Source organism: Neovison vison, chromosome 5 (assembly GCF_020171115.1).
Source record: "Neovison vison isolate M4711 chromosome 5, ASM_NN_V1, whole genome shotgun sequence".
Taxonomy (NCBI): domain Eukaryota; kingdom Metazoa; phylum Chordata; class Mammalia; order Carnivora; family Mustelidae; genus Neogale; species Neogale vison.
The window spans coordinates 34,539,084-34,564,808 of NC_058095.1; the positions used below are offsets into that span (position 1 = coordinate 34,539,084).

Sequence of the window (25,725 nt, forward strand, 5' to 3'; positions counted from 1 at the left end):
TGGAAGAAATCTACAGGGGGAAGAGGAGGAAATGATAAAGAAGTCAGGGAGCTGTATTTGTGACACACGGGCGAATGCCTCCCAGTAACAGAGTCTCCTGGGCACAGTTCATAGGTTTCTGGGGATTCCCTGCTCCTCGGAGCAGTGAGCCATCGCGAAACATGACCCGCCCAGTACGCGGCATCCTGGCTTCTACGAACTTTGTATCATGAGAGGAGGCCGTGTGACTGGAAAGAAAGTGAAAACCGTCCCCCACAAAGCTGTCCCTCCACCAGAGGTCTCAAGCCGACTGACTCCGTGCTAAGACATCACACGCATGGCCATGGCCGTAACAACACGGTTTATTTGTGATGGTGAACGAGCGTGGGGCACGGGTCCCCAGCAAACTGAAGCACAGGGGACATGTACACTTGACTCCAAGCTTCCCGGGTCTTATTAGGCACGTGCTCTAAATCCCCCACCTGCCCAGGACTCCCCAACTAGCCCAAAGTCACGGGCTGACGGCTTCCCGTGTTTGGGGCTGGCGAGCCGGTGCATGGTGTGTCCGCCTGTCCGTGTGTCCGGTCCCCGCCTCGGGCCTGTAGCAAGAGTGGCGGGTGCAGTCAGTCCCTTTGGCCTTCGTCAGGAGGGTGGAGCTGCCCAAAAAGAGATCGATACAACTCAGTCCTAGAAGACAAACAAAACAAATTGGTAAATACACTGGTTCCCTTTTCAAGGTTCAACAAGAACTGAGAAGCCAGGAAATGTCCCCTTGGTTTCTTCAATGGCCAACACAGCCTTGTAATTAAAAATGCATCCCACAGCCCTTACTCACAAATACAAAGGAAGGTAAAACCCAGAAGCAGCCAATCAAATAGTAAAATATGTAAATAGTCCGGTGTGGCTGGATACCTGTCTCCAGGGAATGAGTTTTCTATAAGTTTGCCCTTTACAGACAGGCTCTTCAAGTAAGAAAACAAGATTGAATATTTTAATAGGATGTATGAGACTGCCGCATGACGAGGAGGATTCAATCAGACATGGGATGTAGGGGGATATGATTTAGTTTTCATACATTTTCTTGGACTTGGCAGTACTTGAAAAACAATGAAAATGACCTGGCAACAAGATTCCAATTACTATCACATGTGCAGCTGTTTGGTGGTGGAACTAAGGTTCTCCCCCACTCCCCTGGCCCCTTTTATCTATTTTCAATCTAATAAATAATTCGACTGGCTAATTTATTTCTAGAGCTGGTCTTCGAAATTCAAAAAATGATAGTATGCCAGGGTCTTGGGTCTTTGAAAATAAAGTCTCCTTTCCAACCTCTGTTTCTGCTGTCAAGTGACACACACACACGCAACAACCCACCCAGCCCACGTTCTCTGTCAAGGCCTGGAAATATCAAAAGAGGTGGGCTGGGGTCTCTCCTGCCCTGGTCATGGGAGCACCCAAACATGGTCCTGCGCGCAGAGAGCGCAGATTTCCCCTGTGGAGATGTGAGGAGGGTGGCGAGCCACGGAGGAAACAGGGCCAGCCGAGGCAGGTGACCCACAGCTGCCCTTGCAGGAAGGTCGCACCACTAACCCCCCCAGAGGGAGGCCAGGCACACACAGCTATGGTCGAGGGCCAGCCAGGGAATGATCCCACAAGAAAGCTGCGCCTGCTCTGTTTTACACTTTCAAGAGCTCACCCTAAAAGACAGCCTGCCATGCTGGCTAAGAGAATAGGCTTATAAAAGTGACCTCATTACCCGAGAGCCATCTTCAGCAAATCTGACTTTCCAAACAGAACAAAACACCAAACCACCACCCTTCAAACAGCTATTTCGGGTTAACAGGACTGCAACACAAAAACTTCTCGGTCTGTGTATGAAGTCATCCTGCGAGGGTGGTATGTGGAAACAGAGGTACCATCGTGAGGAAGTCCAGCAATAAAAGAAGCATATTAAGACTTCCAGAAAAGGAAAAATCCTAAAGAAACTGCAGTCGCCCAGAATGCAGCCTGACCCTTTCCTGCTGGGGACCACAAGGCAGGCAAAGAAGTGCAGGTGTGCAAACAGCAGATCTCCAGGATGATCACGGAGATTTTACCCAAGAATTCGCCAGCAGCTGCCCCTGAGCTGTGGACCAGATCTGCGGCCCAGAGACAAGGGCCACAGCCTCACCTGGAGCTCGGCTCTTTTGTTCCTCCGGCCATGCACACCTGACAGCCTGCACTGGCCAGCCCACAAGTACAAGCTGGGTGGAAGGTGCTTCGGACCAGAGGCCAACAAGAGGCAGGTGGCCTCACTTCCAGAGGCCGAGGCTTCCAAATCACCAGTTCCATCACCCGGAGGACAGCTGGGCCCAGCGCGAGCTTCCCGAGATCTCACAGTGGCCTATTTGCCCGTAAGCACAAGTCTCTCTGGTCATTTCCACACACAAAATGAAACGGCACGGAGGGGAGAGCGGCCAGGACAAAAAGGACAGTCTGGCTTTAAGGCTGCGCGGGCTAGTGAGGGCCCCGCTCGCCAGCCCGGCCCCCGTCATTACTGCCACCAATGGCCTCTGCTCAGCGCCTGGCCCCGTGCCAGTTACCGGCCGCAGCAGGGTTCACGTGTCAGGAGCGCCGAGTGAAATGCTGAAACCCGTGTTTTGATAGAACATCATTTCACACTCAGGTGGACAAAGCTGACAAACATATGCAGCTGTTCATGGCAAAGCAACTTGGAAGGCTGAGGGGTCTGGATCTTTTAAAACAGTTTGAGAGGGGCACCTGGGTGGATCAGTGGGTTAGGCCGCTGCCTTCGGCTCAGGTCATGATCTCGGGGTCCTGGGATCGAGCCCCACATCGGGCTCTCTGCTCAGCAGGGAGCCTGCTTCCTCCTCTCTCTCTGCCTGCCTCTCTGCCTGCTTGTGATCTCTGTCTGTCAAATAAATAAATAAAATCTTTAAAAAAAAAAAAAAGGAAAAAAAAATAATAAAACAGTTTGAGACACACACACACACACACACACACGAAGAGGAAGGGATGATTCCAATCTAAGACCTCCAATGTCACTGCAGCTCTGGGCCTTCCTCAGTGACCGGCTCTACCCCCACAGCATCTTCAACTCCCCTGCTCCCACCTAGCGCCCGCCCCCCCAACCCAGTCTCACCATCGCTGGTCAAGAGTAAGGTGACAGCCTCCAACTGATGTTCCCGTTCCCCCCCCTCGCCCTGCTGTTTCTTAGCCCCAACGGGACAACACACACCCCCCAAAATCACCTACAGGATGAAGACCCCCAGCGCCAACTGGTCTGCTCTGTGTGGCTCCAGCACATGGTTCCCTGCAGAGGCTCTTTGCAGTGGCCTGTGGGGCGGGCAGGGGGACAACGCGGCCGCAGCCTGGGCCCCGAATCTGTCTGCCCACCTCCTGCAAGAGTTCTACAACACACACACGGTTTTTCTCAATAAATTTACTAGTCACAAAGGACATAATTATCAGAGTCTTGTGAATACTAACTTCTGGAATAAAACTCGCTCATTTCTTCTGTAAAGCACCCGATAGGGATGTTCGGGCCATCCTGACTTGATACTGATCATCATTCACTTAAATAACATATAAACATACTCTTCTACTTGGCAATTTTACAGCTTTCTTTCCTTTCTTAAACTTGTATTTCCATTTGATTTCTCCCTACAGATTTTTGTCCTAATTGTTTTATGCTTGAAAGTCTTTTATTGATCACCCTATTACACTTCTTGGCCACAAAAATAAGTATGTAAATTGAAACACTTTTTATGAAATTTCAGAAGTTGAAAATATTTTCATTTCTTGACACCGTAAGGCTTTAAGTAATTAAAAAAGTACTTCTGGATTGTGTCATTATTACACAATTATGATCGGGATACAACAGACATATACAACAACAGTTAAATAAAATGTATTAAAATTTTGTGAAAATTTATTATGGTAACTGTATAAAACATTGCTGGAACTGCACGTCTTCATAATATGGACGGGGCCAGTCACACACTCATGGTGAACGGTATTTATCTCCAGAATGAAAGAACGCTCAGCATCCAGGCTTTTTCTGTTGGTTTCTGCAGACGCAAGTGCAGAGAAACTTCATCACATGGACAAGCAGACGGGGACAGGGGAGTTTTGTGACAGCAACGTCCCCCAATTCTTTTGATTCCTTCTGAATTACCTGCCCCCCAACATCACATAGTGATCTACCACCAAAAACTGTTTTAATGATGTGCCAGCTGACAGCTCAATTAGGTTGTCTTGCAGCTTTGTCGGAAATAAAGCCCTGGAACCCTCGGAGCCACAGGGCCTTGTCACCTGGTGCAGGTGCCCTCTGTTCTCAATTCCCGCCCGCCTCAGTGCTGTGAGGCACGCCCCCGCTTGGTGCCTGGGGTGGGAACCCTTCAAGTCAGAGAGAGGAGGGGCACGGCGGGTTGCTCAGTGGGTGGGGGGCGCTGTGAGAGGTGGGACTGGAGACCCCGGTCTAGGTGCCTTCTCCAGCCGCCCCACTCTTACCCTGAGTGGGGTAAGAGCACACAGCTGGAAACTGATTCCCAAAAAAATGTGTATGCCCCTTCCCCTCGGGGAGTCTCTGCACACACCAGCGTGAAGACTCAGGGCCCGAAGCAGAGCATCCCCTCCCCCCAACACGCCCACACGCACGTGACATGGTGTCAGTGCTGAGAGAAAGGGAAAGGCATTTTCACAGAAAAGGAACCTGTCCACATCCCTTTCCCCATCCCGAGGAAAACAAAACTAAAAATAAAACTGGGTGATAAAAAGGCACCATGGGTCAGAGGGCTGGACTGCCTTCTGCCACTCGGAACATCTCCCCCCCGCAGCATCCTTCCTAACCGGGATTTAGCCATGCAGAGAAGCTCAACTATCAATCCTTCAGGTTAACCTTGTCTCCATCTGATTCTCTAGGGTAAGTGTATAGTTTAATACTTGAGGTCCCCTTAAGGCTATGCATAATGAACTTAGTTTAAAAAAAAAAAAAAAAGCATAATTCCCGCTCCCTATCACTTCAAGAATCAAGATTTGAATCACTGAGCTGAAACACCTCCCCCCCGTTACCCTTCCTCCACACTCCCGGCCTCACTGGCCAGTGGGAATGTCCACTGTGGAAAATGTATTAATGTCCGTATCATGCAGGGGAATAACCTACGGAGTAATTAACAAGACTTGGACCTAAGGTAGAAGGTCGATAGCAGGGGCCCTTCCTTGAATTAAAATTTAACTTACCCTTTATTGCAACCTACAAAAGCAAGTAATGAGCACTAACATTTTTATTTCTTTTAAACTGTCATTTAGGCTGTAGAGGGGATAATTACCTATCTCTAGTGTAGTAAGGTTTTATAACCCTTAGTGAGGCATTTTCTAATTTAATATTTTTACTATATTATCATAAAACCTGTTTCTGGAAAAAAAATGATCATGGATTAGCAGCCATTTTCCATAAAGACAGAATGTGTGTGTGTGTGTGTGTGTGTGTGTGTGTTAGAATTCGGCTTATTTATGACCCGATTCTTCTGAAGAGACTCAAAGTATGGCAGCAGAGGGGGCCACAGAGTGCACTAAGGTGGAGGGCAAGTTTGGAGCAGCCCAGTGAGGTGGGGACAGCAGCGCCCAAGGGAGACTGCAGCCCCACGTGTGTCCCCCGCACCCCCCCAGACGCTCCTTTCAGTTCTCCCTGTGCTCCTCCCACTGACTGTGACAGAAACAAGAGTCGTCCATGCTGCCGTCAGGGCAGTCGGCACAAAGCGGCCCATCACACCTGCACAGGATCTGTGCAGCCTTTCAACTCCCCAGGTCAGGGGCCTGCAGCACCCGGGTTGTCCCCAGACCCCAAAGCTGCGGAGCCAGCCCCGAGCTCTACCCGACTGTCCCCATGGCCAGAGGCAGGCAGAGAGCAAAGCACAGGACACTCTCCGAGCCAGTGCGGCAGTCAGGGCTGCGAGCCGGGCCTCCGAACGGGCCGCTGGAGGCCGCAGGGCTGCTCTCCAGATTAGACTCACACACACCATTTGACCTTGACTAATCTGAAATTGTTCGTTTGTTGCTTCATGGTGTGTGTGTGGGGGCTCTTCCTGAGTACCCAGACACATCCCAGGGGGTGTCGTGGCCCTACCTCCTTGCACCAGCCCCGTCCCCACACAGCCCGTGCCCCCACCCCTCGCCTGGCGCTGGCTCCCTGCGTGGCCGTGGGGTAACCACAGGATGCGGGAGCACACAAGAGAGCTTCCTCCCGCCTTGGAATCCGCATGAACCCAAATCCTTAGGGGTCAGTGCAGGAAGCACGGGAACAGCAACTCCCGTGGACCGGCAGGGGCTCGGGTGACAGACACCTGCACTGGAGAGTCACTGGTGATGCTACCACCGCCGGCCTTCCCTCACCTTCGTGTTCTGGGAAGAGCTGACCTCCTAGAGCTGCGGAGGCTGACAAACATGATGAAGGGGAGCCCCCACCTCACACCAGACCCTGAAGGCCCCACATGAGCCTCGTCTGGTTCTGGGGCAGCCGGCAAGGCCCAAGCGAGAGTAGAAGCGCCTGCTGGGCTGGCCTGGTGCTGAGGCCCACTGGCCCTCCGGAGCCCAGACACAGACCCCACGGACCGCTCCTCCCGCAGCCGCGCTTCAATGATTGGAGGCCCTCTGAGAACCAGATATGTTCCGAACCAGATCTGTTCCTCACGAGGTGCAGAGAGCCCCCCTTCCTTCCTGCTGAGACAAAGCCGGGAGAGGCCCCAAGGCTCAGGTCCTTGCGCTCTCCCTGCCCAGCGCAGCCCTGCTGGTCCAGAGTGGGCAGGACGGGGCTTCCTCCCCGCACTGCCCTCGGCGCACACTTCCCCTGCCCTCACGGGGCTTCGGCTCTCCCTGATGGGGACCCAACAAGACATCTTGCTAATTCTCGCTAGACACACACCAGTGACCCCAAACAAAGGGACCGTTCAGAGCCTGACCCTCTGAACGCTTTGTGGTCAGCTCCTCAAAACACGAGAAACAAGATGGTACCTTCCTTTAATCTTTCATTCCCTCTGCTTTCTCTGACCCAGAGCCATTCTACCCCATATCAGTGACTTCACAGGTGAGACAAAGGTGCTTGAGAAATGCTTCTGTGACTTAGCAGGGGAAATATATCAATCCACATGGCAAGCAACTGCCCTGTGCTCTTTGGGGGCTGAGGCAGAGGGTAAACCCTAACCTGTCCCAGGAACAACATCAGAGGCAGGGACATGTGCTAGAACCTGCCTCCAAGACTGGACTGTTAGGGACGCAAGCCAAGGGAAGAGATACATGCGGCTCTTAGGACAACATAGAGGATATGACAGAGGAAAATTTAGGATTCCTGAAGGTAGCCAGGAGGTCAGCACTTAACTCTTCCTTGCTCTCCTCCCAACATCCCCTGGCAACAAAAAGTGGATCACAGGCTCCTTTCCTGAAATCTCATCACCCTTCCATACCAACCCCCGCCCCCACATACACGGCCCTCCCCTCGCACCCAAGAAATGAGGTAAAAAGAAAAGAAAGCAGCCTTCTCTTACCTAGGACTTATTTCTTAACAGATCAAGTTAGAGCAAAGTAGACAGGACTCGGAGGATGCCCACATCCGTGGCTAATTACCTAAATCTGGAGACAAGGCAAGTCTCCAAGCAGCTGCCCGAATCCGCCACGAGGTGGCAGTACACGACCCAGTTCTAAGGCCTCGGCCAGTGGCTTGGCTTCCAGCAAACTGCGCCCGTAAATTACCTAGTGTGTCTGCTCTCATCACCATCTTCCCCGTGCTTGAAGGAGACTCTAGAAGGTCTGTTCCAATTCGCTCTTTTGGTCGGGTCAGAACTAGGTCCTTCAAACCTCTGCAAATGCTTTTAGCTCTGCAGCTTTAAATTACAGATGGTGACATGTGGCCTCTGGCCTGTCTCCTAAAGATCAGACAGACTGGAGATTTATAAATGTTCAGAAAAGCGGGTTGAGGGCCAAACAAAGGAACTGAAAGGCTCGGGAAAGTAAGGAAAGGGAAGAAGGCCAGGAAGAGATGGCCCGAGGGCCGAATCTGCACAGGGTTCCTTGCTCAGACGACTTCCTGGTTCCCAAGTCAGCTACACTCAACTTTGCTCAAACAAAGGAAGACAAATACTTGAAACTTCTGTCATCCCTACCACCAGCTTTAAGTCTTTCAAATTTTTCTAAAGAAAAATAATTTACCTTGGTGGACTAGCATTAAAAGGGTTGGTGGTGGCTGGGGATGGGAGACGACACTGGCACTCTAGACAAAAGGGATGTGGCCTCCCTTCCTGTGCATTAATATTCCATATTCCTGGGATGATTTCCACTTTCACAGTTTGACTGTTTTATAACAGATTTGATGCGAGAGAAGACAAATGGCCTCGCTCAGGAAAGACGACAAATCATCTCACCGCTTTTAGCAGGGTTTTCTCTTTATTTTTATTTATTTTTATTCTGTGGCTGGGCTGCAGAGCTCTCTGCCTTGCTGGAGATGTTTAATATTAACGTCAGGCCCCCGCGATCCCGGCAATAGAGTTGGCCGGTGTTGTGTTTACGGTTTTGTGACTGCTGGCTTCAGGAAGATGAAGCTCCTTGTTCAAACAGCAGCCCCTCTCACAGCTCCTGTTAAAAGCCCGGGGATGCTTCACTGCTTAGACGTGAATCACTTCCTCCAACCGCACTGAAGGGGAGACTGACACGCGAGTTACATTTGTGTCCCTATCAAGGCTGCTGCCCCGCGACCCAGTGCCTGGGGGGGGCAGCGTGTGCTTCATCTCTCAGCTCCAGTTGAAATCCTAATTTTGGGAGTCAGAACACATGGAAATTAGTGAAGGTGTTTACTGGCAATCCACAGTTTCGGCAAGGGTTTCTATGACTCCTGGTGATCAGCAGGAGAACTTGTTTAACTAGAAAAGCCCCGTACAACTCCCAACCAAAAAAGAGTGTGACCAGGGAGCACACAAAGGCCAGGCGCCAACCCTAAAGGAGGGGTATAAGGTACCAGTGGGCCCTCAGGGCCAGGCTCCTAGCTGCTGACCCCCAAGTCCTGACACTCTCTGCCCTGGGGTGCAAGGATGTTGTGTTCTCCTTTGCTCCTCCTCCCTCTTTGTCTTTTTCATATTCCTCCTGGCCGGGAGTGTAGACCATCTTCTAGCTTCTGTTCTCTGTCCTCCTCTCTGGCCTCTCCCACCGTCCCCTGGCAATCTCATTAATGCCCTCAGCTCTAACAAGCACCATGGCTGGGCTCTGACGCCCTCACCTAGGCACTGCGCTCCCTGGCCCTGTAAGGCTATGCTGGCTATCACCTAAACCACCACCCGTTGATAATGACAGCAAAGTCTTCATCATTCACTGTCCCACACTTAGGTGCTTAATGGCAGGTAGCTCCGAGTTACAGGTATCCATACCCCATTTTCTGATTCAAAAATAAAATACACCCTGAGACGGAGCTCTGGCTTGAACAGTTTACTTGTATTAGTTGAGAGAATGAAAGCAGATGCCCTCCATCTGTCAATCTTTTTTGGGTTCTAGTAGGATCCTTCAAAGAATTACTTCTTCCTCTTCTCTGTAAATGGGAAATTTGGGTAAAAAAAAAAAAAAAGGTTTGTCCCAGACATCTGCCACGTCAGCTTTCCCTAGGAGCAGTAACCAGGACCCCGCAGCCCCTGGGTGTCCGCAACAGGGCATCTCCCCCAAGCTGGGTCACCAGCCGGTCACCAAAGCCAGCAGTTTGATGACCTTGGCCAGCGAGAAGACTGGTTTTAAAAAGCCTAACTGCTAAGTGCAAAATGATAGTTTGCATCTCTGCCCCAGGCAGCTGGTGGGATCTGTTCTGTTGCATAGCTGTGCCTCCCCAGTAGGCCTGGGAGGTAGGCGAGGAGGCAGAGTACTGCCAAGTGCGTGTAGGAGAAAATGTGTATCGATTTCTTCTTTCTTATAAAGGAGCACAAAGCGCTGAAGAACAATCGTGCATGCGTCTCTGCAGCATCTCACATTCCACGTGAGACAAAGGCCCAGCCCCCACCAGGCTGAGAAGCAGAAAGGGGAACCACACAGAGCGGGAGTCTCCTGGGTGTCAGCGGCAGCCATGCTGTCCAGGTCCACTGCTGGGACTCCAAACACCTCAGGCTACTAAAGCCTCCCCTGCCTCTGATCAAGTAATTTCCCTCACTGGGCTGATGCTGCCTCATCTATATTGGAGAAGAAAGAGCCTTCAGTCTTATTTACCTTTTAAGTGGAGGTGCCCAGAGGGTAAAAGAGTTAATGTTTATAAAGTGTTCTGCTCCCCAGAGGGAGACAATGGATAAAACACAAGGTGTGGTTATGGCTCATTCAAGACCTCATTTCCAGGGTAGTTAGTAATAGCTTCCCATTACAGATGCGGCTCATCCCAGCACCTTGAACTCAAACTACAATGAGGCAATACCCTTTATCTAAATACCCTTTTTTGGTTTGACACTTACTATCCACACTAAAAATAACAACGGTAACCAGGGACTGTTACACCTTGCTAATGCACGTCCAGAATTCATTCTACACTGTTTTCTTCTTAAACCACACGATTCCCGAATCCCGAGAGCAGTCCAAAAAACCAATCTAAGCTGTAACTGGTCATCACAGAGCCCTGTCTAGATCCCACAGCCAACATGGACAGGAGGAAACCTCCTATGGAATACAAAGTTCATGGTGTGTGTTCTTGGAAGTGATAGAAATTCAAGAGTGTTTGTAAAAGATCTTTTCCCAAGGTTCATCCTCCATAAAAATGACCTCAAAAACTCTCTACGTAAAGGGTTGGGAACAAGAAGTCCCAGAGCTAGACTCCTCATTTCTGGTGCTCTTCCAACATGCCCAAAGGCTAAGAACAAAATATGGAACTGGCGCTTGAGGGGTGCCGTGTTTCGGTTTGGAGAGGGAACCCATAGCTAACTAGGGGCACGACCAGGCAGCAAGCACAGTATGCGATCTGGGCAGGTACAGGGTGCTAGGGGAGCTGGGGAAAGGATATTAGCGGAGTTAGAGGATTTGGAGATTTCGGTAAGAGAGGCAAAAACGTTTGTTCATTTGTCTTATAGGACTGTTTGCAAAAACAGTATTACCAGCAAATTGTAAATAGACTTATAAGCTGAAAGCCTTTAAAGACATTTCAGACAAGAAGACCTACAGCCAACTTTTTTCAGGTTTGCACAGAAATGGGTATGTTTGTGCTGAAGGCAAAGGGATGATACAGTATTTACCCATGTGTAAACATACATTTTCTCTATTTAGATTTTTGAACAGATTACATTTAAAATAGTCCTCAGAAACAAAAAATTTTAAAGAACATTTTGTCCTCGAGACTCTCATGAACAAGGACTATTTTGGGTTCGTAAAGAAGGAGACGAAACCACAGAGGAAACCCTCCTCTGCATCATGCCGTCTGAGCGCCAGGGCAAAATTCTCTAGCTTCGAGAGCCTGACATCAGCTGGACATTATACGGTTTTGCAAATATTACTCGTGCTACCAAAATGTTATACAATAAGGCAAGATAGAACTAGAATCAAAATAAATTATTCCAAATGTATGAGCATTAAACTCTGATACAAAGCCAAATATGGGATCACAGTAAACATCTACACACTACTTTGACTTACAAGTTAAACGTTCTTTTTTTTCCCCTAAAGTTTACTTATTTAACTGATCTCTACACCCAATGTGGGGCTCAAACTCATGACCTGGAGAACAAGAGTCACATGCTCTCTAACTGAACCAGCCAGGGGCCCCATAAGTTTAGTGTTCTAGTGAGAAGAAAACCCCCATCAATGCTTTTGTGGGCTGTAATAAATAATAGCATTAATGGAGAACAAATAAAGTAGGGGTTCAGGGAAGTGTGAGCCCCCCAGCTCAGTATGAAATGGGGAATCTCCCGGGAAAGGCTGGTGTTGTCAAGGACTATGAACATCCCAACAGGCAGGGACCAAGGTGGGAAAGGGGTGAGGAGACAGCCGGGTTAAGTAAGCAGAATGAAGAGAGGAGAGTACAAGGAGTGGTTGGGGGTAAGTGTTGTGGGGACAGCACAAGGGTGCACACTGAAACATGATGAGGGGACAAAGGGAGCAAAGCCTTGAGGCGCAGGGTCGAAAGTACTGGTTCAACTCTATAGACAAAGAGGACTAGCATGCTTGAAGCGGTGTTCTAGGAAGGTCTTACCTGGCAAGACACACACACCGGATTAGATCAGACTGGGTGGTTAGGAGACTGTTGGTGCAACAGTCCAAGTGGGGAGTATAAAAAATAGTTTGACTCAAAAAGAGAGACAGTCAGTACAGACCATTGAACATATATTAACAGGCAAGCAAAATGGGAAAAAATCTTCAAAAAATATGAACCATAACACATAACCATAACAAAAAAAATTCATACAAATTGCAAAGCAAAACTAAAACCCAAAAGAAAAATAATGAAATGATAAAGCAGAAATATGAGTGATTAATAAATACATGGACTCTTCAAGTTTACTATTGTATGAGAAAATAATCATTAGATACTTAGTTCAGTGCCTAACACAGCGTAGGTCAGTAAAGTGTCTGTCAGTTGTTATCAACTTACAAAAAAGTAACTTTTAGCACATCAAAACAGAAAATACTTTTGAAACATAACCCTCCATATTACCAAAGGTGTAATGACAAGCCTCAGCTGGCAAGGGAGCAGGGGCATGTAAATTAGTACAACTGATCGAGAATCATGAGAAAGTTACACCTCTGACCCGAGAACTGCCCTTCTAAGAATCTATTCTAAAGACACAGCAAGACTTAAAATATAGATTTCTGTACAAATATGTTCATTGCAGTATTACTTAAACAGAAACGACCTAAATGTCCAACAGTATTTCATAACTGGATATTATAAAGTTATTATAATAGCTTTAAAAAACTTAATGGTGTTAAAATGCTTATAACATAAAGTTAACCAGGAAAAGGGATTCAAACATATATATATATATATATATAGATATAGGCCTTTATAAAACACATACACACAAAAATTCTGCAAGAAAACATAAAGTATTAACATTCAATCTCAACAGCACATAACAGATGAATTTTTCTTTGTCCTTTCGGTATTTTCTAAATTTCCTTCCTTATGCATGTATTGTTTTTATTACAGGAAAAAAAGAAGATACTGTCTCTAAGGAAAGGTGACAAGTACCCGAATATGGCAGAGGGAGAACTGTAAGGGCAAGCTACCTGAATACTCTAACTCGGGTTTCAAAGCTGCCTATAAGGTTTAGGGTCTTTGTAACCAGATGAACGGTGTAAGCATAAGAGCAGGTCCAGAAGTTCAGTGATTCATACTAAGATGTGAATGACTTGTTAGGCAACCCCCAGCGTTTTAAAAAGCTTCTCTATTTTAAAAGAAGAAAAGGAAAAGAAAAAATCGTTTTAATCCAAATGAGTCTTCCTTGCCCACCCCCAAAACAAATTTTTAATTAAGAAAATGTTCTTATATGTATATTGAAGATGGGGAGAAGCAGTTTCCCTCTGGCACATCATTCTAGACATTTCTAAAAGCTTGCTGATGCTTTGGAAACAGCAGCAGGTTTGAATTCACATTCCCAAATGCACAGACCAGCTCCATTAGTTACCTGCTATTTAACTTGGGCCAGTTACTTAATTGCTCTATGCCTCAATATGTTTTTTTCTTTTTTTAAGATTTTATTTATTTATTTGACAGAGATCACAAGTAGGCAGAGAGGCAGGCAGAGAGAGGAGGAAACAGGTTCCCTGCCAAGCAGAGAGTCTGATTCGGGGCTTGATCCCAGGACCCTAAGCTCATGACCTGAGCAGAAGGTAGAGGCTTAACCCACTGGAGCCCCCCCCCAGGCGCCCCTATGCCCCAGTATTCTTATCATAAAAGGAAGATAATGTCAACCACTTCAGTGGTTTAAGGATTATGAAAAAGGTACATGAAGGGTACAGGATAGCAGACTTAGGGTGGATAACTCAGAGCAAAGGATGAAGGCACTTAGAAACAGAAATGGTCTACATATCGTAGCAACCTTACATTGGCTCAGTGATCATTGTGGGAAATGTAGGACCTAATCTAAATTAAGGTAAAAAACATTTAGCTATTGCCTACCCACTTGCAGGATATTTAGCTGTGATTAATACATTATTATATGATATTGTATTTTAAAAGGCAGTAATAATAAAATGCCAGAACTTAAAAACAGTAAGTCCTTAAGAGAAATATTTACATCCACTTTAAAGAATGTGAAAGATCCTTTTGGGGGGGGGAAGAGGATTCACAATCCTTTGAAGAAATGATAGGAATTTAACCGAAATGAGAACTTTAGTCAAGAAGCCCCATTTTGAGGAAAGATTTATCTGTTCAGCATCTACAATCTCCTTCTAGAAGATGTGCTTTTATCACTCTACATCTTGCTTGGAACCAAGGCTTCAATTTAAGAATGCAAATTCACCAGAATTGTGTAAGACCGAACAGCAGCAAATCAGGAAAAACAGAAGAAACAATCACAGTTTCCAATCCAGTTTTAACACTCTGGCCCACGTCTCAGCTTTGAACTTGAGAATGTTTCCTTTGTCCTTTCTGACATTACCAGAGGAGGAGGAAGGCCCCATGCCTCCTATCTCTGTGCTGGACGCCATCTTTAATGATGATATATGGGGGTCCTTTCCCCTCAGCACTGCTGGGGGGTCAAACAAGGGATGCCGCCCGCCTGAGTATCAACAAGCGAATTATAAACTGTGTCAATCCGAGTTAATGCAAAGCTGTAATCCTCTTTAACAAGAGATCAAATCACTGCTGTGAGTTATGTTCATTCTGTAATCTGATAAGGAAGAGAGGGAACCTCTAATAAAAGAGTAATGGGAGCCTTTAATGATGCCGGTAAAAGGCAGCACCAGTGAAAATATTGCTCTCGTTCCTGCTGATTAGATCAATGTTGCATATTTGCCCGGACTTGTTTCACCTGTCAGAATGACCTGTGTCTTTTTAGGAGATAAGAAGGCTCAGAGAAAGCATCTGTATCTTAACCATTCTTGCTTGCAAGTTTTTAAACCAACGACAAATGCTCTGTGGCGGGTACTTCTGGGATTATTAGCTGATGTGCTATTAGCTGATGTGCTCTCAAATGCCGAGCAACTACACCAGAATACTTCACCATGATGCGGTGCACACTTCTATTAAACAAAGGAGTAAAGGTGGCAAATGGAGTCGAAAACAGCCTAAATTAACCTCTGGATTACCAACTGGGGGAAAGATTATCATCAGGAGAGTGGCAGAATGTGCCCATATTTAGGGTGTAGACCCACACACAAAAATGGCAAGCCGAAGATAAATTGCCTGCACGAATTCTATTATACCAAGGCACCTCAAGAACAACGTGGCAGTGATGTTGACAAAGCACTTTACAAGGCTGGATTACCTTTGTACATTTCCTTTCTAAAACTCCAGATGTAAAACAATAATGTATTTGGTGCTTAGTGGTTATCATTAAAGGATCCTCTCCTTGTTCTTTTTTAATGCTAGCAGCTTCAGAGAAGGAGTGGGAAAGTGGTTTTTTGTTTTGTTTTGTTTTTAAAGATTGTTTTTGTTTTTTTTAATAGTGGGGGTTAGGGGGAAATGGAGAGCCAATATGGAAATTCTTACTGTTTCTGTAGAGAAATTTCTTTAAGTTCTTTGCAAAGGAATGGGGTACCTATAAAGTGCTAATACTGCCAGCATTTTTGTAATAAGGAAAATGCAATAAGCTAGCCTCGCAACGGATAGTCCAGGAACTGGGTTTCTGGAAGAGATGCGGTCCGAAGCAGTGGTGCATGGGCGGTGGACCACGGTTCTTGGGCTCGCGGCCGCAAGCTGTCGAGGACACCCTGACCCAGCCAAGAGCCAAAATGCTCTGGGGAGGGGCATGCCATGCCCACAGAGTGCACGGAGCACCCACGTGGACTCCATTCCCAAATCTGAGGCTGCCGCCACTGGTTAGGAACATATCTTGACCTGTCTCAGAGGTCTTAGAATTTGCTTCTGCTGTTTGTCACACCAGCATTTCCTCTCTGACTTACATCAACACAACAAATGAGGAAGAATTAACTTCTTTAAAGGTCTTGCCTCTGGGCACCTGGGTGCCTCAGTGGGTTGGGCCTCTGCCTTTGGCTGAGGTACCGATCTCAGAGTCCTGACATAGAGCCCCGCATAGGGCTCTCTCCTCCGTGGGGACCCTGCTTCCCCCTCTGCCTGTCTCTCTGCCTACTTGTGATCTCTCTCTCTCTCTGTGTCAAATAAATAAAATCTTTAAAAAAAGAAAAAGAAAAAGAAAAAGAAAAAGTCTTGCCTCAGAGGGTCTTTCAAAAGTACAGGCAAAACCCCCCCCCAGATGATTATTTCCACAACCTCCAAATTTGGTTAAAACCATAATAAGAGATCACCTGAATTTTTGCTTCAGACTCTCTCTGGTCTAAAAGTACCCCAAGGGGAGTCACACCATGTAAAGTAAGCAATGTTTCTAAAATGTTGATGAACTTAGATTAACTTCAGCCATCAGACAAGTGAACAGCAATCCTCCTGTTAACCACGCAAATATGACACTGACCTCTTCTTGGAGGTAACAAGATGCTTAGAGGGATTCTCTCTCAAACAGACACCAAGCCTTTTCTTCCCTGATAACCCTGTCTCTGTAGTAGTATCACATGCTACTGCGCCCTCTTAGCAAAGATGACTCCAAAGGCCAAACAGCAGCCGCTCTGGAGCTGAGCTGCCCTGCGTCAAGAGTATCCAGGGCTTGGCCAAGTCAGTGATCATCTTTAGGCTCCTGGTAATCTCCTTCCTTGCATGTAAACATGTAACAATGGGCAAAGAAAGGGGGTTTCTTTGGTTTTCTCTCAATACTGGGAATGTTCAGCAGGTCTGCAGTAGAAACCACCCGCCCACCTCCTAAAGGATGGAGTAAAGATCTACTAGCCCAGCACAAATCAAGTATCAGGGGTTCCATGAGACTGTCACTAACATAGGCAACCTGAAAGCACATAAAAGGCATTCAAATTAGTATCCAAAGTTTATCTACAAAGAAAGGCTCCCAAAAGGAAATGTGGTAAACATGGGAACACAAACTGGAAACTTTGCATTTAAAAGGTTTTGGGTTTTTTTTTAAAGAACCAAAACAAAAAAAGAGATGGCTTGAAGAAAATTCCTAGCATGAGAAAAGAGTATGTATCAGCAGAAATTAACTAAACAGATAATACTATACAGACCACATCACAGGAGAAACAAAATGAGGATGCCATCCCCTTTTTAAAGATGATAGCACTTCTCTCTCCATTTAGGGTACTTTAATACCCCATGTTAAAGATCTCTTCTCTCCCTTAATGAGAACTATGTTCCAGTTTAAATTCAATTTGACCAAGTACAAATTTTTTTTAGCTCAAATTGGATGATTTTAGCTCAAACTGGGGATTCAAGAACAAGTAAAGAGCGCTCAGATTCTGTCCTGCTTCTCCTCCAAAAAACCTAAGCATTGAGGGAACTTAGGCATGTGTAGAACAATACACTGGAACCAAGGAACAAAGAGGAAGGCTTCTCTCTGCAGACCTGGCTAAGGTAGGAACCATAGATGGAACTACCTCTGGAAATAAGAAATCTAAAGTGCTAGAAAATGTATGTGTATTTTACTATTATTTAAAAAAAAGGGGGCAGAGGGACGCCTGGGTGGCTCAGTCGTTAAGCGGCTGAGTCGTCTTTGGCTCAGGTCATGATTCTAGGATCCTGGGATCGAGTCCCGTATCAGGCTCCCTGCTCAGTGGGAAGCCTCCTTCTCCCTCTCCCACTCCCCCTGCTTCTGTTTCCTCTCTCGCTGTGTCTCTCTCTGTCAAAAAAATAAAATCTTTTAAAAAGGTGGGGGGCAGAGGGTAATGGGAAGAGACACTAGCCAGGTACTAAAAAACCAGTTTTATCCATATGGCCCATAGGACGGAAACCATAAGGAAGAGAGCTTTCATTCATTTACTTTAATACAGAAATAATCACCACCTTCCCATTTCCTCTGTGTATTATATATATAATTTTCAAACTGAAAACATCTTTTTTTCCTGTTGATAAAAAGCAGTTTTAATTGTAGAAAAATTTGGAAGACTATGGAAATACAGAAGCTAGAAAGTAAATTGTATTTTCTACTCCCCTCCAGCCAGCAGTATGTGGAGTCCGATGTCCATTTTTTCAGAGCGTCTTACTTTTTAATGTAACTACTTCTTCTTCTTCTTCTTTTTTTGACGTAACTTCTATGAATATATGGCGAAAGACTGGACCAAATTAGAAGCATAAAAAACAAAACACTGAGTCTCCCTCACCCCCTCCCTCATGTCATTCCTTCCTGACAAGTAAACATTGTAAATATTATGATGTGTGGTCTTCCCAGACATTTCCCTAACCACTGTAACATACACTTACATATGTGTATATATATGCCAGTTTAATCTCTACTGTCAAAACATAAGTTGACCATGTTACAAGCACCATTTCTTTTTCTAGTTAACAAAATAACCTGGAAATTTGACAGTATAATGCATTTTTTAAAAGGTATCACTTTTTTTCCCCATCCTATACACTTATTTACTCAAAATGTGGATTATAATATGTATATGTTATATATAAAATACATATTATATGTATAATATATAATACTAAAAATATTTCGTAGCTGAACATTATCTTAATACAGTGTCACTTCATCCTTTAACAGCTGTTTATAATTTCAACGAATGATCTTACTGTGATTTATGTAACAGTTGCTTATTGAAGTCATTAGGATTGTTTATTTCTCTCCATTATAAACCATTTGCAACAAAGATTCTTGTTTTGTTCTACATTTCCTATTTACTTATCTAGTCATTTTGAAGTAGTTTTTAAAAATGTATTTATTTGGGGGGGGTACTGGGAGGGAGAGGCAGAGGGAGAGAATCCCTCAAGCAGACTCCCTGCTGAGAATGGACCCAGATGTACGTATCAGTCTCATAACCCATGAGATCATATTTATTTCCTGAGGTCAATTCCTAGAAGTAGATTTTTCTGAGTCATCAGATAAGTATACATTTTTAAAAAAGATTTCATTTATTTATTTGAGAGAAAGATCACAAGTAGGCAGAGAGGCAGGCAGAGAGAGAGGGGGAAGCAGGCTCCCTACTGAGCAGAGAGCCCGATGTGGGGCTGGATCCCAGGACCCTGGGATCATGACCTGGGCCAAAGGCAGAGACTTAACCCACTGAGGTACCCAGGCGCCCAAGTATACATTTAAAATCCTGATGCACATTGCCAAATAGCCCTCCAAAATCATTTTGCCAATTCCATTCCCAACAATGGTACATGGAAGTGTCTGTTTCCCCATACCATCAGCACAGGAGGTTACCAATCTTTTAATATTTTGTAATTTAATGAAATCTCATTTTAATTTGCATTTCTTTGATTAATGAGGTTGACAGACAGTCTTTGTTTTTTTAGCTATATGAGATTTTTTTAATGATTTCTAAGTTTGCTTGTTGACGTATTTTGCCCATTATTTTTACTGGGATTCTTAGAGACTTGTAAAAAGTCTTTACATAGTATTTTACATGGTAAAATGTCACATATTGAACTTTTTCTTGCCAGTCTGTCATTTACTTAACACTTTGTTTTCAATGCGATTTTCAGGTAGTCAGATCTATTAATATTCTTCCTTATGGCTGCAGGCCTTGGTGTCATGCTTACAAAGTTCTTGTCTATCTTAAAATCATAAAAACATTCTCTATTCATATATGCACACCAAGAATGACAAATCTGTAACCTAGCAAAACCAAAACTATTCATTTGAGGAAAAGTACTATGTACTAATACGATATTTTTAACAACTATGAAAGTTTCCAATTCCTCAGTGATATTTTGTGATATATAAAGTAGGAGACAAAATACTACAGTAGCCGACTGTCACCAATTATGGAATTACCTAAAGAAAAACAAAAGAGGTCAAGCTATGACTACCTCCTTCTGCCCTGAGAGTTTGGATACTAAAAGCAGAGAGAGCTAATGCCCAGTTCCTCTATCCACAGTTAATCTGGCTTACTCAGACTATGGAGCACAAGCAATAATGTGGATAAATGCCTCTTCTCCTTAAGAAACACAATGGAAATAGAGTGCACTGTGGAAAAAACACATGCTTAGTTCTCCAGCTACAAGACTTTTATTAAATTCCTTGTTAAGTGGGCTAAACAAGCTGGAGAACAATGCTGATAATAAGCAATCAGTCCACAAGGGACAGCCTTCTCCCACTACAAACACTGAATGGCAGAAGGACTATTACCCAACAAACATTCCCAACCCTCTCTCCCTTGCCTGCTCCTCCACCTCAAGTAGCAAGGTAGCACAGTTCTAACAAGTGAGATATAAAACATTTGGAGGGGATTCTGGGGAAGCTTTTACTTTTCTGATAAAAGAAAGCGGGTATATCTGACACTACTTCTTTTCTCTCTTCTTCCTACCATGAACATGTTTGATGGCTAAAACTGCAGCCGCCATCTTGGGACCACAAGAGAAAGACTAAGAGAAGCTCGCCCTTTTATCATTGAGAAGAGGAAACCACTGCCAATAATTGCATGCTACCCCTAAAGTTTTTGTCAAAAAATAAACTCATTTGCTTATATCTCTGTAGATAGGTTTTAAGATTCTTGCAGACCAAGTCCAACATAATTCTAAATAATACAGTTAGTTTTAAATCATCTTTGGTTAGCATTTGGTAGCAACCCTCAGAAATTGTTAAGTGAATAAATAAGATTCAGGAAAACTAAGAGCCCCTGGGATATTAGGTGATTCAAGAATAATCCTAACTACAAAGGACAAAAAGTTGTAGATGCCACCAATAATATACTGGGTTTCACACTTTATGCCTGGGGTAATAATGTTTCCTTAATGGTTTGTCTTCATTTTTGAACATCTAGTTTTCATTTCCTTTGATATAATCTTCCATGTTGTCCTGACAGGGACTGTAAGTTGCACTCAATTTACTCTGTAATTTCAAAAAAACACACTAGATCCAGAAATAAGTGGAAACAAAAAAACAAAACCCCCCAGCTGGACAAAGGCAATCACTCACAAAGCGCAGGAGAGCATGTGAAGTATGCTCTTTTGCACTCAAAGTACTAAACAAAAGCAAACAAAATAGAAGTAATCATATGTTCACCTCAACTTGCGTATCTACTATTTTTTAGGCCAGGACAGAAAATCTGATGAAGTTTAGTAGCAGATGAAATACTCTCAAATAAAAAGAGTAAGTGAACTTTGAAATATAAAGCTGGCAAAACCCTTACATGCTTACCCTACGACCAGCAATTTCACCTGGTAAAGGTTCATGTTTACAAATGTCTACCATAGCATTATTTACAATAATTAAAAATCATTTAAATGTCCAACAAGTAGTGAATGACTAAATAAGCAATATAAAAATATTATAAAGTCATTTAAAATTTGAGTTGTTACTGACATTAAAATGCTTACACTATACAAATATTTAAAGAAAAAATTCCCATAGAATGTAATTTTAATTATATTCTAAAGAAAAACAAGAACATTCTCAAAGGGAACTCATAAAAACTGAAAGGAGGCATGCCTGGCTAGCTCAGTCAGTGGAGCATGTGACCCCTAACTTCAGGGTCATGAGTTTGAACCCCACGTTGCGTGCAGAGTACATTAAAATAAATAAATAAACAAATAAAATGTCTAGGAAAATTGGGGGGGGAAGGACTGAAAGTAAACAGTCAGAGATGCCTCAAGTGGCTCTCTCCTGCATGTGTGTATATTTAACACACATATACTTCCCAGCTTCCTACACTGACAGCGCCTATGCACAGTGAAACGCCATGACAATGAACACCCTTAGCACACAAATCTTGGCTTCTAAATACCACAATACACAAAAAGGAATCAGGGCTCCTTGGAGAAAGACTGACTCCAGGGCTGAAACAGGGAAAGTATAAGGCAAGCCTAGAATACCCTGTTGTGCCAGAAAGTAAGAACACACTCAAGGAATGGAGACATCCCAAAAGGACACAAGCCAGCTTGAAAGAGCTTCCATTTACATGGAACAATTTCAAATATAAAATAATGACAGTAATAGGTTATAATTCACTGAATAAAGTAGGAAAGCAAAAGTTCATACTGATATAAATGAATCGCAAATAAATGAAAGAGAAGGAAAGGGCTAAATAAGTAATAAAGAAATATTACAATGTAGTAGAATGCTAGAATGCTAGCTAATACAGAAGAAGTGAGTTTTTGAAAAATGGCTATTAATTGTAATATTACAAGGAGACATTTTCCCATACATTTCTGTCTTGTTTCAGTTTATAAAATGAGTATGTCCTTAACAGCAGCCTGAACAAACACAACATAACACACATCTCTAGAGCGACAACTCTCTAGAGCGACAATCTCTATAGAGACATTTTAAAAAAGAGAGCATATGCACAAAACCCCCCAGCCAGAGAAAGCATGCACATGCACTGTCCTGACCTACCTTTCCATACTTCCATACCTTTCTCTAGGCCTAGATGCCTTGGCAGGTGGCTAAAGTTAAAAACCAAACAGCAAAATGAACAAAAAACCACCAGAGGCAGCAATGATATTCACAGAAATTTTGGTTTGGTTCTACAGTAATTATGGGGTGAAGAAAAGTGACAAGGACGCTTACTATGATGTCAATGACAAATGGTTAACTGATAAGAAGAAATGGAGAGGGCGACAGGCTGTAGAACAGGTCAATATCAAGCTGTCATGGAGCCATTTGAGACACATAATTAATCTATTACTCACCTGGCATCATCATTCATTGTAGTATGGTCAATAGGTGCCATGAAGCTCAGTAGCTTGCTGAGGACATGAAACCTAAATAAAGCAGGAAACAAACAGGCAGTGACATTAGTAACTATTAACCCAGAAAACGAAACACATTCCACGAGTTAATAAAGTCCAGAACTGATCACAGGAACGCATGACTCCAGAGTGGAATGGAGAACAATTCATAAGCACACACTAATCGCAAATGTATTTCCCTCTTTTCCCTTAATAATCTCCCTTAACAGGAGAAAAGTCTCATAAAAGCACATTGTAAATGACAGTAGTTCAACACAGATCCATTTAGACCATAGTCTCAAAAAAGAGTAGACACTCCTGTGCCCTTGAGCAATATACCAACCCTTAAACTTTATTCCAGATAGAGGACTTGAATACTCCATTTTCTTTCTAAGTACATCTTAATCATTTTTCTATGTCATTACTGGTAAGTAGTAAGCACAGTAGTGGTGCAACACCCGAATACAATGCCTCACATCACCATCACTCATTAGCACTGGTTCCCTGAGTCAGAAAAGGCTTCTAGAATTCCACATCATCTCTATTCACTAGATCCAGTCTCTCATTTCACCCATCTTTAAATGAAGGAGTACATCTGAGACATAACAAGTTTGATCCTTAGCTCTTCAAGTCATGGTGTTATGGAAATTTAAATTATATCACTTCCATTTCCCACCAACAGAAAAAAAAAGGGTATTTCTGCACATAGTGCTTTGAGATCCTCTGATGAAAGGAGCTGAACAACTGTATGACCTTATATGGACCAAATTCTACCCAAAGAGAATCCACAGGAGATAGCCCTTCTGTTCATTATAACAGAAGAGGCTGTATGACAATAAGCATATTATAAAATTCTAACTAAAAAAAATCTATTGGGGGCAGGGGTGCCTGGCTGGCTCAGTTAGTAGATCGTGTGACTCTTGATCTCCAGGTTTTAAGTTTCAGCCCCATGCTGAGGGTAGAGATTACTTAAAAAATAAATAAAATCTTTTTAAAAATCCACAAAATTCTACTTGGGCAGAACACTATCCACAAACAAAAATATGATATTTTCACATACATAATATTAGCTTTACAGTATTACAAACATTTTTACACATATCAAGTAATTTGATTCTCTGTGGTACCACCCACAGCTAAGCCTCCCAAATTTCATCCTTTTTTTAACAAATGAATTTTACAGTAATAGTGATATTTCCCCCATTACAAGAGTAATAGAAAAGGTATAAATTCATTATAGAAAATATGGAAAGAAACCAACAAAGCACACACACAAAATGCATAGTTCCTCCACTTAAAGAGAGCTGTTAACATTTTGCTTAGTTAGTCTGTCTTCATAGTAATCCTGTTATTTACACACATACACACACAATTTTGTATTCTCTTTTTTTCACTTAGCAGCATTGTAAGTAATGTCCCATAACAATATCTGGATAGCTGTATACAATCCCAGGAGTGGAAATAGTATAATACATTTTTGAACATTTATATTGCTTCCCATTCTTCACGTTTCGTAAGATGCAAAAACAAAATCTCTGTGCATACGTGTTTTTTTAAAATGTCTGCTACCTCCTAATTATAGAAAGTAATATACAATTCTTATAAAAAAAGATTCAAATACAAAAATGTATAGAAAACTGACAAGGCTCCTCCAGTCCTATCCCCAGAAATAATCACTGTTAACTAAAACTGTTAAGTGTGGCTGTAGCATTTTCCATATATAAGACAAATATAAACTTTACACATTTTTCACATAAAAGGGAGATTGTAATATACTTGATATTCTACATTATACACTGTTCCCCACTGAACCACATCACAGTCTATTCTTTTTCATAGTTGCAAAATATTCCACTGTGTCAATATATTATAATTTATTTAATTTCTTATTAATGGGCATTTATATGGACTGCTCCCCCCCCTTTTTTTAAAAGATTTTTTTCTTTGCTTATTTGACAGAGAGAGAGAGATCACAAGTAGGCAGAGAGAGAGAGAGAGGAAGAAACAGGCTCCCTGCTGAGCAGAAAGCCTGATGTGGGGCTCAATCCCAGGACCCTGGGATCATGACCCGAGCTGAAGGCAGAGGCTTAATGCACTGAGCCACCCAGGCACTCCGAGCTTAGACTGCTCCCCTTTAAAATCAGTACCAAACAGTGTTAAGGTGAAGATTCTTATACATAAATTATTGCATATTTGTTTACATATATCTTCAGGATAAATTTTTTAAAATGTGAAATTGCTGGTGAATCCAAAGATACACATATTGAAAATTGAAAGACTGAACCAAAATACCCTCTCAAAGGTTATGTTAATATATGAGAATATAAATAGTCACATAACCTTTTAATTTAAGTATAAAGCATAAATATTATTAATAAATACATTTTAATGTCTTGAGGCTTCACCAAACTTTGGTGCCCATCTGAAAAAAGGAACACTATTCTTGCTTGTATCCAAAGAGAGGTTTATAATCCACTCTCTGGACAAAGACTATGAGCTCTACTCCATAGATGTACTGTCCGATTCAGTAGTCACTGGCCACGTGCCGTTACGTAGGCCCTTGAAACCATGGTTAGTCTGACTGCTGTGGGTGGACCAAGTTAAGTGCACCAGACTTTGAAGATTGAAGATTCAAGATTTAAGAAAGAACATAAAATATACCATTAATAATTTTAAAATAATAAATTATTGAAAAACTGGTAATAGTATTTGATATACTGGGTTAAATGAAGTATTTTTAAAGACTATTTATTTATTTGAGCGAGCGAGCGAGAGAGAGATTATGAGCAGAGGGAAGGGCAGAGTTCTGGAGAAGCAGGCTTCTCACTGAGTAGGGAAGCTGATGAGAGCCGGATCCCATGACTCTGGGATCATGACCTGAG

At 43.6% G+C, this 25,725-nt stretch overlaps 1 protein-coding gene across 2 annotated transcripts in view; it reads right to left on the minus strand.

Moving 5' to 3' along the window:
- Positions 1-321: 321 nt before the first annotated feature.
- The window catches only part of AATF (apoptosis antagonizing transcription factor), a 100,728-nt gene continuing 75,324 nt past the window's right edge, over positions 322-25,725 (minus strand). For both annotated transcript variants that reach the window (XM_044248476.1, XM_044248475.1), the window contains 2 exons: positions 22,805-22,876; positions 322-666 (listed from right to left, as the gene is read on the minus strand). In XM_044248476.1, coding sequence (XP_044104411.1) covers positions 603-666; positions 22,805-22,876 — 136 coding nt within the window. In that variant the 3' untranslated portion in view covers positions 322-602. The remainder of the gene's footprint in view (positions 667-22,804; positions 22,877-25,725) is intronic.